The sequence below is a fragment of the Hetaerina americana genome, unplaced genomic scaffold, assembly GCF_022747635.1.
Source record: "Hetaerina americana unplaced genomic scaffold, ioHetAmer1.1.p SCAF_80, whole genome shotgun sequence".
NCBI lineage: Eukaryota > Metazoa > Arthropoda > Insecta > Odonata > Calopterygidae > Hetaerina > Hetaerina americana.
The window spans coordinates 959,826-974,616 of record NW_027287428.1 but is presented as its reverse complement, the minus strand read 5'-3'; the positions used below and the strand labels follow the sequence as shown (position 1 = coordinate 974,616).

Genomic DNA, 14,791 nt, shown 5'->3' with positions numbered 1-14,791 from the left:
AGTTTTCAGATTAAAATTCAAAGCATCACATAGCCCTTTTAATTGATATTGCCTTCAAGATAATAATCAGCTGTATAAGGTGCTTTATACCATTTCAAATAGTAGTATTAGTGTACATCTTATTCAAGTCAAAAGCCAAGTACATAGTTGAGAGGTGAAAAAATGAGCTGTTGACTGAATGAAAAATGTTCTGAAGGCTGAATAACTTAGGTCAAACAATGAAGAGGCAGCCAAAGTTTGGACTCTGATCAGGAAAGGATATTTTAAGGGGTTTCACGGTTTGGAGACATATGGTAGGAATATGATATTGCAAAGAGCATTGCCTAAATTGGATGACAGCTTCTTATCTTAGGATACCACCCACTTAATATTCTGTCCCACTCTCTGATCGTCAATAAGAGACTGATTCAATAAATACTAATTTCATCTGTTCTCTTTCAGGAACTTGAATACATTTATAACTTGATGAATTTTGCATCCACTGAAAAACCCCATAGTCATATAAAGTAGATTTGATTAATATAGCAGCAGTTGCATGGTATAGTGATGAATTGAGCCATTGTAACCATAGCACAATGTCATATTGTGGTAATGCAGAATTACTACTGTTTTCCATTTTGACGAAGTCAATTGACCCTTGATACAGCCTCTCCCAATGGTCAGAATCATGCCACAAGAAAGATATCTGAAGGGGAGTTAGGGAGGGCAAAAGGGATAGAGAGTATTGGCATGCCAGCTTAGGTTCCACCAAAGATTCTGACATGATATTTTGAGTGCAGAAAAACAAACCAAATTACTGAAATATGTATTATCTTTGATTTCCATGAGGTTTTGCTATAGATCGTCATGAGCATGTTTGTTCTGCCACCCTGTTAGGCATTCTGTAAAGCATTGGTAACTGTACAGCCAACTTATAGTAGACCAGTGGTGCAGGAAATCGAATGTTTATTGCGTTTTTATGGTTTTCATTTGTTTCCTCCTCGTATTTCAATTCATTGACCTGCAAGCACTCACCAGCACAACATGCTATTTCAGCATGACACTGATGATGTGTTTTGCTAGAGTTTTTAGTCTTCTGCCTGGACCTAACTCACACATCATGTAAATATGTGTACACAATGGTCATTCATCTATTTATTGAAACCACTTGAGATTCCATTAACTTAAGTTCACTTTTGTCACACTATCAAGCGAAATTAAATGTCAAGTAATCACAATCAAACTTAAGTCCATTTGTGCTAATCTGCGATAATTCTAGTTATTTATAAAATTATGATTAATTCATTTAATTTTTCAAATTAGCAGTGGCAAATTTGTGTTTCCATTGATGAGCAGTCCATCTGACCTTACAGATTCGAGCTTGACTATCTTGAAAATTAGATCATTTCTTGCTTAAGCTTCTTTTCGCCCATTTTTGTGTTGAAATTGCACATCAAGGTTGTGTTTTTTGGATGAGCATGGGCTTAATATAGTTACATTCTCTTGAGTTCTTATGGTGCTGGTTATATGCTTCTTTATAACTATGTGATGTTGCATGATCATTGCTTATTAGGATAAGTAATAGCAAATTGTTTGATGTGGTCTAAGTTGAGATAAATGTTGACTGCACATGTATGCATCTCCATATCCATTTACTCAAATGCCTATGGAATATAAATATAAAGGAAATATGAGCTGCAATAAAATTTATTGCTCCCTGGATGTTGATGCTTTGCCAAATCAGTAATTTCATGAAGTCATTGCACATTGCAATAGCTCCAAAACCATGTGGCTGCGGCATGGGTTATTGTAACTTGTTGTATGGCAGGTTTAACTGCTAGTTCTTTTTCATTGATGAGAATAAGTAACTGAGTTTATGTCAGAAATATTCTGCTTCGCATTGAAATGCATTAGGTAAAATTTGGTTATAATACAAGGTCTGTCCCAAAAGTAGTAGGCCTGAGTCAATTTAAAAAATTTATTGCTGAAGTGAATGCATTCACTCATAAGTCTTCAAAGAAGCACCCTTGTACACCCATGCACTGCTGCCAGCGGGTTTTCCACGTATTGTACACCTTCTGGAAAGCAGTGCCCAAAATGCTGCATAGCTCCCTCATCACAACCAGTTGTTACACTTCCTAGTGTTAGAAAGTGTTACAACTAGAGCTTTGCACTCACCTTTCTTATGCCCATTTTTTGATCACAAGTTAAATCACTTTTACGGATGCCGATTCATCAGAAATCATGCGAACACTTAACCTGCGATCCCTGTCCAACAAAGCCTTCACTCTCGCAAAATTTTCGTCTTTTTTTGAGGTCGAAGGGTGTCCTGAATGTTCAGTGTCTTCAACATTTTCTCTACCCACCCGAAACAACTTGTGTCACCCAAAAACACCTGATTTACCCATGGTGTTATCGCCATAAGCTTCCTTGAGCATGTCATCAGTCTCTTTCCTGGTTTTTCCCAGTTTTACCCAAAATTTGATGGTGTAGCACTGTTCCAATAGCTGGTTCATGATGCAGGTTTTGCAAAGTAATGATCCACACTGCAAAGGCTGGGAGTGAACTGCCACCAGCTTTCAGCCTTTCCTTTGACTCACCCCTCCCAAACCCAGGCAGAGTAACCATCTGTCCCTGTATCCTGGAAAAAATAAGTCATGCTACATTTGGGGAAGACCTTGTAAGGTTATTACATCCACACATTCTCTTGGAACAAGTCACACTTCTCTCTGTTGCTTTGTGTTTACTTAGTGGGAATCTTTTAGATTGGTGCAACTCTTTATTTAATTTTTAAATGAATTCACTGTTCACATAATCTTATAAAGAATCGCTGGCCAAAGGAAGTTTGAGTAAGACTGCTGAAGAAATGCCTTATACACATGGCTCTGTGTTGTGAAAGTAGACTGAATTTCTTCTATCAATGATCTTGCCCTGAAAATATTGAGGAATTTTTTTTGAGATTATTAAAATATATGTTTCTAATCTATTCAATACTTGAATGTTGATGCATTTTCTATCTCCAATTTTCCATTTTACTAAATTGACAAGTTATCATTGTTTCTATAAATATGGCCAGTCCATGTTATTCCTCTCTAATGTTGTAACTATGCTATGTCCTTGCCCTATTTTCAAGTCTGAACTAAGTCCAAGATGCTCTCATGTACTCATTGGAAACATTCTAGCGTTTTCCATCCAATGCTTATGCAGCACAGTACAGAGTGCCTTTAATGGTTTCTCTTTGTCAAATAATCAATTTCTAACCTTTGAAATGCTTTACTCCAAATAAAGCTATAAAAATACTTCTCTCTAGCTACCTGTATGTTTTTTTTTGGATGCCCACAGCTGCATTAATGAAAGCAAACATTACTTGAATCCACTCTTTACTCCGCTCTGCTATATTACTTTGTAGAAGCATTTTTTGCTTCAAATGAGTGATACCATTTCTTGCTACATAGAATTGCTTGTTTTTATTTTATTTATCCTGATATCAAACCATTTTCTTAAAATTTAATAAATTTATCATAGAGGTTGATGTAGTTTATTCTTTTAATACCGTTGAACCAAACTTAGAACCAATTCTCCTTTGCATGGTAAAACAGTAATATCATCAGTAAACCATGACCCCATATTTTAACAAACTCCCAATTCATTTTTGTTTTATACGTATCTGCACATCTATTTTTGCATTCTTTAGTTACATTTTCTATGCATAACGCTTGATATTCATGACTGATGAGAGAAGTTGTTTAGCCTTGGCCAAGTGTCTAATGCATTTTTAATACTCCTACTGGAAATGCCTTCAAGCCTTATATAGCCAGTTCAGTATCATCGATTCAATGCTCACTCATTTCCAAGCCCAAAACTCGACAGTTTCCTCTGAGGGATGGAAAAATGTGAGACGTATGTATCTTATGGAAAAAGTTCCAAAAATTTTTATGTCAAGCCAAGGACTCCCAATGCTTGACACCCTTAGGTTCATATTATTCAAACCTTCCAGTTTCAGGTTACATTGATTTCGGTCTGTTTCACAGATATTTATGAAACTATCACCATGTAATTCATGCTTGGAAAAATGGAGTTACATTTTTTTACTTCAAGTTCATGGGAAAAGAATCTGATTACTCAAAACCCCATTTTATGTAGTGCTGGAGCATCTGGAGGATTTTGGCCTATCCAAAATTCCTCATGCCCCCCCCAGGTCACTCAAGATTTGGAAAACAAAATAAATCCCTTTCTACCCTCCCAGTACTTGCCCTTTCCCTTGCAGACTGGGATCCTGTCCATTAAGGAGTTCTGTCCCTCAGTAGCCCATCTGCCTGTGAAAGACTCATTCCATACCTAAGTTGGATAAATATAAAAAATATTCTAATAAAAAAGTGAATATGTTCTGTTCGTTGCATGCCACCTTGAATTGAAGTGTATGTGGAACTCCTCCTTGTGTTACTTCAATGTAGTTTTGTCCATGCTTTAGACTCTAAATTTGGCGAAAAGGTATTTGTAGTATATGTCTTGTATCATTCACTGAAAAATAGTGTAACTTTTGTTTTGAGCATAATCTGTTTGTGCGCATCAGTTGTCTGATATTGTTTTTGTGTATGTGTATTGCTCATATATTGTGCATGGTATTGGCATGTTGTACCTGGCCATTAAAGTTTCTTCTCTTCAGCGTAATCCAGGAAATAAAAAATGTCATAACATTCTTTTCAATACCCAGGGGCATATGGGATGTCTTGCAATGCTGCAAGTTTAAAAAATCGAGATGCAGATGCCGGAAATCCAAATGTGAACATGTATCACAATATTGAAGATTTCAGCGAGGCAAAGAGAATGAGAGATGGTGAAGAATCAGATGATTATGATGAAGGAAGGCAAAAGGTGGAGCATCTCTATGATGAAATAAAAGTGAAAGATGTAATTGGGAAGGAAAATGGTGAGTTTTTGCTCAGAAATTTATTTACAGCTTTATATTAAAATGAATCAGTGTCTTTTTTGCATGAAATCTGATTGGGAAATTTAGCACCGGAGATTTTATCATACTACTGTGAAGGTTCATGTAAATACTGTTTTTTGGATGTGCAACAGTAGTGGAAATGAATTCATATGGGAATGCATAATATTTACTTCCAAGTGAAGGAACTCAAAATCTCAATTCCACAATATAGAGTGGAAAATTAAAATTACTTAATTAATTGTTTTGTGGACACATGGTAGTCCAGTGGGTAGTGTGTTGGATTACTGATCTGACGGCCTGGGTTATGCTTCCCAGGGATCTCTGGGCCCTCTCAGCTTCAAGTATTGTGATATTTTGGGCACCAAATTTGTCAGGAAAAATTTAGGCAGCACAGGGAAAAGAACTGGGCTCTTTACCCTGATTTGTGAATTTTAAAGGTCATTGGATTTAGTACTGGGTGAGCTCAATCCTTGCCTATTAAACCAAACTCTTGGTTGATGTCTGTGGTTTGGTTCATTGTTTTTTTTTATAGGTTTAATGTCCTTAAAATTTGTAATTACTTAGGCATTATCTCAGCTATTTGAGTGTTTGGATTAAATCTCAATTATCACCATGGGGGATAATTTACTGTGATTGAATAACTTTATTGTGATAATCATAATTTTTCAACCTGTTTAGATTGATTAATAATGTTGCCCTTTCAAATCCTGCCTGAGAATATGTATGCCATGGTGCCCTAAAATGTATTTGTAATGAAATACATATTAACTCAGCTATTGAAGTGTCTTATAAATCGAATTATTAATACTAGTCATCCATTGATTTCCAAATGCATTTACCCTCAAGTTTTTGCATAAAGCCTGTGCCTATGGTAAATAATTTCTTACATTTATTCATGAATAATTTCTGTATGAAATTTCCCTGTATGTGCACCTGCTAATATTTCCTTAAGTTATAAAGTTTGGGGGACCATTTTATTGTCATGGTGAAATAACACAACTGATTGCAACTCGTGCATATTGGCTGTTTCCTTGCAAGGCCATTAGGGTTCAGAAAAAGTTTTTGTCTGCAATGTTTGTGATCACACCAAATAAGAGGGAGGGACAGGGTTATGCATTGAATTTAGGTCATGCAGTGGTACAAAATTAATGATATTTTCATGGTGCTGTAGAAATAGGATAATACTGAAATAATAACTGAAAACAAACAAAAAGTTAAATTATAATCACCTAATGGGATCTTAAGAGAGAAGATATTCGTACAGTATGGCATTTAAACTTGAATTCGTGCATTATGCCTCTGAACATGGGAACAAGGCAGCTGGGGATCGAGATGGTGCGGGGGCTAACGTACTGGCTTCCCACCCTGAGGGCGCGGGTTCAAATCCCGGCGGTGTTGAATATTTTTCAGAGGTGTGTCGATCCCTACTTGAGGTGCTTTGTGGAGGGCACTAAGAGTGAGTACGCCGTCCATCAGATGGGACGTTAAACTATGGACCCCTTGGCGCCTTTTGTAAAGAGTAGGCTAATGCCGACGCCGGGTTTCTCTCCACCCTTCATCCTTTCCTGTCCATCCCCTATGGTGCAAATGACCTCAGTTGTCGGTCGCCTCCCCTAAAAACTACTACTACTAACAAGGCAGCTGAAAGGCATTTTTGGCCCACCTTAGACTTAGAAGATAGATTTAGTAAATGAAATTCAAATTTGTATTCATGAGCTCCTAAATGGTCAGGCTTCCACAGAAACTGCCGTTTGTATGCAAAATAAAAGGTAAAAGGAATGCCATACTGCCAGGTAAAATACTGGTCAAGGCGAATGATTTTAACTCTCTGAAATTGTTGCATTGAAATGAAACTGCCATCGATTTCTAGCGTTTGTGATTGAAAAAATCCTGGGGGCAAGGTAAAAGTAGACATTATAATGTCTCTTTAAAAATGTGAAATTAGCTGTGCTCTACTGATAGCATTGTGAAACCATAGAAGTAAAGATAAAATTGTGCAAGAGAAAAGTGAAACTCCAGTGAATAAAACTGCAGAAATGATTTTAGCACCAGTATTGATTAATATATGGGATTCTATGATGAATAAACCATGAGAGAGTGATATAAATAAACCTTGATATACATGTATGTGTAGCTGCTGATTTTTTAATGCAAATTCAATTTTCATCGTATTAAGTATGAACATCAAAATAATTTGATCCTTTTCTGTTTGGTCCAAGTATTTTTCTAAAATTATAACCTGAAAATTAGGGTATGTCTCATGCATTGGGAATTGCGATTTAATGGATTGTTGTGCTTGCTTATTCCATTTGTTATCATTTCAAGTATTTGCAATTTGCTGGACAATGAAAACAAACTTATTCATCATGTCAGTTAATTATTTAATTTTTCCCATGATTGCTTTGTAATTCCTTGCAGATATATGTTAGTCCATTGTTTTTTGTTGACTGATGCCTGCTGTGGATGTCAAAATAGAGAGTTTTCTTTCAAGCTATTCACCGATCAGCAGCAAATTCTAAAAATATTTCCTGCTCATTGAGTGTTAATGTTTGCAAAACTTATTTCATCAATGTGAATTTAATGAACATCTTAATATAATGCAGATTATTTATTTCACTGTACATCAAGTTGTAGTTATCTAACTAGATTTTCTTGTACCAATTTTTTAAACTAATGTCGTCTATACGATTGCCATCACAACTGTCAAACATGGTTCTTCATGTTCCAGTTCTGTGTCATTGTACTCGACTCTTGGGGAGTATATTAAGTTATCAGTGATGATGCATGTACAGGGTTTGCCTAAAAAGTAATTAGAAAGATTTTTTCACCAAAAAGGATGGCTGCAGTGCTGCGATTTGTATGGTAAAAGGTTGTGGGAAGTCTTGGGAACATGACTCGCGTTACTTGTCTGCGGGCTGTCACATTGTGTGGATTTTTTCTAGACTGGGCCCCTGTTTGAGAGTTGCAACACAAATTCATGATGCCTTGTGCCATGGAGCACAATGATGTGTGATAAAATTTTGTGTTAAGCTTGGAAAATTAGGTTTAGAAACCATGACTATGGTCAAGGATGTTTACGGAGAAGAAGCCATGTCCCAAGGAATGGTTTTCCGCTGCTTCAATATGTTCTCAGAAGGTTGAGAGCAGGTTGACAACAAGGAATGCCCTGGACATCGGTCAACAACACAGTGCGACAAAAATGTGCAAAAAGTGAGAGAGCTGCTAAATTCCGATTGATGCCCAAGTGTCAGAATGTTAGCAGAAGAGTACAATATTCTGGAAACCACAGTGTGTTGCATTCTTACTGAAGATTAAAACATGAGAAAAGTGCATTCTAAGATGGCCTACCAAGGTGGTGTTCATAGGTAAGAAGGCTTGCTTGTATGGCAATCTTGTGTGATCTCTTGGACTGCTGTGAAAGTGACCTACAGCCCCAATGTGACGCTGTTGGACTTCTTTATATTCCCATGAATAAATAGAAGCTTGATAGGCGACCATTTTAGAATACTGGATAATGCTGAAGAGGCCGTGGCAAGGTGCCTGAAAGAGGTTCCTGTCAATGCTTTACAGGAAGAGCTCTGCTACTTGCAGAGGTGCTTGCACCAGGGTGTCATTCCACGATGGTGCTATTTTGAAGAATTTCAGTAATTTACTTGTATATATTTTATCTGGAATAAAATATTTTTCCCAGGTTTATTCTACTTATTCTTGGGACAGAACCGTCTCATGCTATGGCATGGTGAGATTTGTATTTCTGTAAAAACTGTCTTCCCTAAAGAGAGGAGTGCTTTGCCGCAGTATTTTCATGTGCCTAGTAATTTTTCTGACCTCTCCTGCCTCCTTCCCTCAGTCAGAAAATTTTTGCTGAAGTTTTACTCCACCCTTGATAGTGTGTTACTCTTGTTAGTCCCATCCCTTTTAATAGAAAAAGAGGAGTTTCCTGTCAAGCGTAATGTAGTACATAAGCCCTTCTGCAAAGCATTAAGGCAGCTTTTTATTGGATTCTATTTTATTTGTCGTGGAATTTATAGCTTCTCTCTATTCAGCATCTCTCTCTCCTTGGGGTAAGGCATTTGCATAAGGAATGTGAGTCGTCTGGAAAAGACATCCTTATATTTTGGTCAATTTTATGATATGATAGATGCACAATGTGAAAAGTGAAATGAAGTATTTAGTCTCTAAGCCATATTCAATTCATTATTTATTGTTCATAGGTTTTATTCTGCATACTTCAAGATTGTGGAGGTGGGATTGATGATATTTCCATTGATACTGTTGCAACCAAGTTGATACTAAGTTGACCAAAGTACATAATGTCAAATTGTTATATATATCAGCAGTACTTATCTTGAAATGTGATGCCCATAGAAATCTCGTGGAACTGATTTTATCGCAATTAAAATCAATGTAGACAGGTTATTAGAATATTAACTTTAACTGTAACCTATGAAAACCATTGTAAGGAATGTAAGATTTGGTGTTTTCTTGGTGCACGGTTGCAGGGAAGCCTACACTGGTTTTCCTCTTGGTCAGGGTGTCAACTGCTGAAATTTTGATGAAAAACTCCTCGACCATCGTGCTCAGGGTATTGGTCCTGAGGAAGATGATCTTTGATGAGGAGAAGTCTTTGTAATATTGGCAGCTGACACCCTGACCTGTTGGAAAAGTCACGAAGACCTTCTGAGAAAGGTTTTGCAAGGGTTTAATATATTAGTATTCCTCGCACCAAAAAATTAGTCAACGTAGGTGAATTATATATGCTTCATACTGAACAAATGTTATTTTCTGCACTTTTCCTCAGAGCTTGAATATGATCACCTTGATTACACTCGCCCTGCCACAGCCTGGAAACCACATTACCAGAGGATGGCCAATGGACTTGGTAGCAATGGAAAGAATGCAGCTCCATCAACTTCATCGAATCCTCCATGTAACTCATTGCCTGAAAATGATGCCATATTCAAGACAGACAATTTTAACAATTAGCAGGAGTATGCAATAGAAAATCATAAATTCTTTGTATTCAAGGAGTAAAAATGTTAAAAACTTCCTAGTAAATTTAAACCAGGGGATCTCAAACTGGAATTGACGTTTATTGTGGTATACTATGTGGTTAGTGCAATTCCTTAACATTAAGTAACAGCGAAGAAAGAGTAATGTTTATGTAAGTCGTGGACCAAAAGTCTTTTCTTCTGGGGTCAGAGAGGAAGACCAAGTAAGTTTATGTCACTTTCTCATTTGTTATTAGGACATCAGCAGAAGTGAAAGATAAACCTTTTTAGCATGTAGGTAAGGGGCCTGAACTGAAGTTGTGATTTTTATTTGGGTGATGCCCAAAAGAAAAGTATTGGGAGGCCAGATGAGTGAACTTTTAAGTGGTACAGCATTATTCTGTAATGAGTCAAGTGTAAAGACTGTTTAGCCAAGTTATATTATGCAGGTAATCTTCAAATGCATCTAAGCATCAAAGTTACATTTGCCACTGTATTCGTTTGGTAGTTATCAGTATGCTGGCGAGTATTGGGAGTGCAAATACATATTTCCTTTACCAAAATTGTGAGGTCCCTTTCACAATTATTACATCTATGCTTCATTTTTTTTATTATATTATGTCTATATTTTGATTTTATGATCTTATTACTCTCGTTTTTGCTAATTTTTTCTTTGTGGTGTATGAAGCATTTAAATTCATTAAAGTTATTTTTTTCTGATATGAGTACCAAAGAAAGTAGTGTTTAAACAGGAAGCACATTTTGTCGGTAGGGTGGAGACAATGGAGCTTATAGGGGATGTTCTTTCTCCAGTCACACTTGTCTGTTTCAATTGAAATGCAGTTTTGTCAGTTTAAATTTAATTTGCAGCTTCATTTAAGCTCTAGGGGACAAGAAAAATTGCAAAACATTAACCAGTAAATTAAAGAATGGGAGAGTTATGAAAACAGAGGTTGGGAAAAATGAGAGAAAAGAGGAAAACTGATAAATGTGAGGTAAATAATTACCCTATTTATATAGTCCCCTTTGTTGATATGATTTTTTAATGAGTCCCTTATCGCATTTTTGTTGCATGTGCTATCATCAGGCTTCAATGGCATTTTTCATCTTCTTTATGTCATTATCAAAAATGAAAGTTTCATGTTTTATAGGTAATGTTCTTGATTTTTTTTATATTGTTACATGTTACTTTACTATGGAGAGGCCTAGAGTATTTTTCGAACTTTTACACAAATAACTTTCATAGACTACATTTACATCGAATGTTAAGCCACAGAACATGAAATGGCTGTGTTTTGAGATCCCTTTGCCAAATTAACAAGATGACATGTAACGTAATCTCGTCCATAATTAAGGTCCATTCATGAGTCATTTTGAAATTAGATCAAATTAGTTTCATTTTGTAAATATTAGGTCATGTAATGGTTTGATATCATATATGTACAGAAATAAAATGAATCATATCATTTTTATCACCTCATCATGTAAATATGCACCAAGGCACTGCCTGAACAAATGTGATTTGAATGTTTCTCTTATGTCTAGTAGAAAACAATATTGAGAATTATATGTACTAATTGTGGTATGTGATACGTTTAGCATACACGAGGAATTGCTGAAGTTGTGCCTTACATCTAATGAAGCGATTTGTGATTGTCTCTGTGATTTATGAAGTCTTCTTCCAGTTTTGATGTTAATATCTTGGGAATTTGTACTATTTAGGTGTGTTCAAATAATCATGTAATTCTTTACATGGTTTCTAAAATGTTGTGCATTTTTACTAAGTCAATTCATGTAGGTATTTTCTGAATAATATTTTGATTTTGAAAAATGAGTGCGCATGACAGCGATTTATATGTAGATTTATTTTATTTGTAAATTCGACAGTCTTTTACCAAATATTGAATTTAAAAAAATACAGTCTTAGTTTTATTATTGTGGAATAATATCTTTACCTTGGTTAAAATGCTTTTTTTTATGACTTTTAAACAATTCAAACCCTTTTTCTGTTAGTGATGATATGTTTGTGGTTTTGTAAAATAAATGGACTCATTCAATGGACCTTTTCTTTAGTAGTCCATGGGCGTCTTCCTAAGTAGACATCATTATGTGTAAGTATTAATATTTAATAGCGATTGCTATTTGATGAATGTGTTATGTTTTAACATGCCAAGTAGTGAATGTTCACTGGTACAAGCTCAATTTGAAAATATGCAGTAATTGAAGTCTCTTTTTGAACATCATGTCACCTTTCCAGTGACAGTTGTTTTATGTCCTACTGGCAATTTTTAATAACATAATTATTTATTTACTGGAATCTGAAGCCGTACCCACCAGGCAGCAAATGAGATTTAGCATTTCGATTTCCCTGTCAGTGTTAAATGATTAGTCATATGTGAAAAATGTTATGAAATGCAATGTCAAAAAAAAGACCTATAGTGTTCTTGATGTCCATTTTGAATGGTGAAATTTTCATTTAATGAAAGGATAATTATCATGCCATTAATTGCTCATTGATAAACAGTGCCAAGCTTTTCAGAAATCAGTCTGATTTTCTGTCAATAATTGTGAATATTGGCTGGAAGGTAATACTTGGGTTACCCCACATTGTTGATGCCAGTGATAATTTGCTCCCTGGAATATCATTCCGCATGACAATAGTTATCAACCCAGTGGTTGATTTTGATGATTTCTGTATTATCCTGGCCTGGATATTTGAGTGAGATGATTATAATAAAGCATTCGAGTAACATAATTAAAAGCAAATTATCATGTGTAAAGGAATGAATAACTGTTTTATTATGATATCTACATTTCCATGGACATTTTCCTGAAGTGTGAATGTGTATGTTTCACATAAGAAATCTAAGATTCTTTCCATGTTATACAGTTTTAGTGCATGAATTGTAATGATGAAAAACTATCTATATTCACCAAAATATTTTTTAAGATAAGAAATGGACATATGTTTTCACTTTATCATCCACTCTTCCACCATGATAAGCTAATAGCATATGTATGTTGATTGTACAAATATGTATATGGTAAATTTGTTTGTGATGAATGTTATAATTTACAAGGTTGAGTAATTTTTAACAATTTGTTTACCTAGAGTTTGTGTATAGATTTATTTTTATGGCTTTTACTGTTCCTCTTACTTTTGTTTTGCCAAATGATTACCTACCTTTGTATTAATTTAAGTATATAGATTTATCACTCGAAAACTTATTTTAATATTTTTATGGATATATTTGAGAATTCTATATTATTTCCAACATCTATAATTCTTTGTTCATGTTTTTATGTACTAAAAGAGAAATTAAATTCTATCTTTCACGGAAAAATTGAGGATGTTATTTCTACTGAATAGTTACTCCTTCTTTGCATAGTCTTATGAATAATCCAGTGGTTAATGAGAATTTTCCCCAAAAAATTGTATTTTTCTTTGCATTGCCAGGTGTGAAAATGTAAATCAAATCTCATAAATTTAATAAACTAAAAAAGTAGTAAATATTGAAATTATTGTGTTGCAGGTTTTGAACTTCCCTATTTACAAAAATATGAGTTTTTGGTTGTACATTCTATATTGTTTGTGCTATAGTCATGACTTGGTGTGAATTACATTTATAAAGTTATCCTTTGGAATTGCTTAATTGGTGTATGCATAATTTGGGAAACTTAAGTTAAAAATGTCTGATTTATTTCGGTTGAATTAAAAACATATTGAATACTAGATTATTAGTATTCTACCATTTATGGTAGGTTTTAGAAGGAGACAGCGTATTTAATGGCACAACAATATATTTCCTTGCCTCTACTAACAATAAACAACCATCAATATATATTTAACATAATAGTATGTATATCATAATACAACATTCAACATTACCACAAGCCTCTCTTCGACTCCACACATTTCCTCCATTTCACCCTACATTCTCATATTTCTATCTCTTCTTAATTTGCTTAGCATTGTCCTTTCTATCACAATTTTCAACATCTCTCTGCCTGTCAAAATTTACTGCACCCATATTCTCTATGCCTCCTTGGGATTGTGCCAAGCAACCTCCTCTCGCTCACCATGCCTAGTACTTCCTCATTTGTTTTCCTTTCTATCCATTTCACCTTTTAAAACCTTCTAACCACCTGCATTTAAAAAAAATCTATGCCCGTTGTATTGCTTAAATGAAATGTTTCCACATTGCATAAAACTATGATCAATATCATGCTTCTTTTGAACTATTTCTTAATAGCCTTACTTAACATCCTTGTCATTAGTTCTTTTCTCCTTATTTCAAGTCTCAAGGGAACATGATTATTCTTCTTGGTCTCGGTTACTTTAGACCATTTGGAGGTAGGGACACTGCTCCACCTGCACTCTTATTCTCCTAACTCCTATTTTAATATTTAACCTAGATATCCTCTTTGGAAACTGCATAACCTTTATTTTGTTTACGTTTTTTCTTATCACATGCCTATTGCACTGACTCTCCAATAGGCTGACCAATGCTTGAAACCACTTGGTTAACGGGTAAAACTTCCTATGCCTTAATCATTTCCTCCACCTCCACATATATGAGAAAAGGTGCTGATGGCAATTGATACCCCTCCTAACTCCTCTTCTTAACACTGCCCATCTGGACTCTTCATCCGCCACTCGCAACTGAGGAATTTGAGAAATCTACAGTTTGTGGATATATCACCTACCCCAATATTCTCTGCAATGCATTCATTAATTCTACCCTATTCACCCTTGCCACCTTTAAAATCGATGAAGCAGAAACCTCTTGATGGTATTTTATGTTCCTCACTAATGGTGACCTCATTACTGCTATGGCATCGTAAAAGTTCTGAGCACTGGGATAAACGA

The 14,791-nt window shown here is 35.3% G+C and overlaps 1 protein-coding gene across 2 annotated transcripts in view; it reads left to right on the top strand.

Moving 5' to 3' along the window:
* drpr (multiple EGF like domains draper) overlaps positions 1-13,362 on the top strand; it is a 54,848-nt gene extending 41,486 nt beyond the window's left edge. Inside the window, exons 19-20 of one of the 2 annotated variants that reach the window (XM_071597164.1) lie at positions 4,694-4,909; positions 9,732-13,362. In XM_071597164.1, the coding sequence (XP_071453265.1) occupies positions 4,694-4,909; positions 9,732-9,916 (401 nt within the window). In that variant the 3' untranslated portion in view covers positions 9,917-13,362. The remainder of the gene's footprint in view (positions 1-4,693; positions 4,910-9,731) is intronic. The other variant, XM_071597165.1, reaches the window with a different exon arrangement.
* The last annotated feature ends 1,429 nt before the right edge of the window (positions 13,363-14,791 follow it).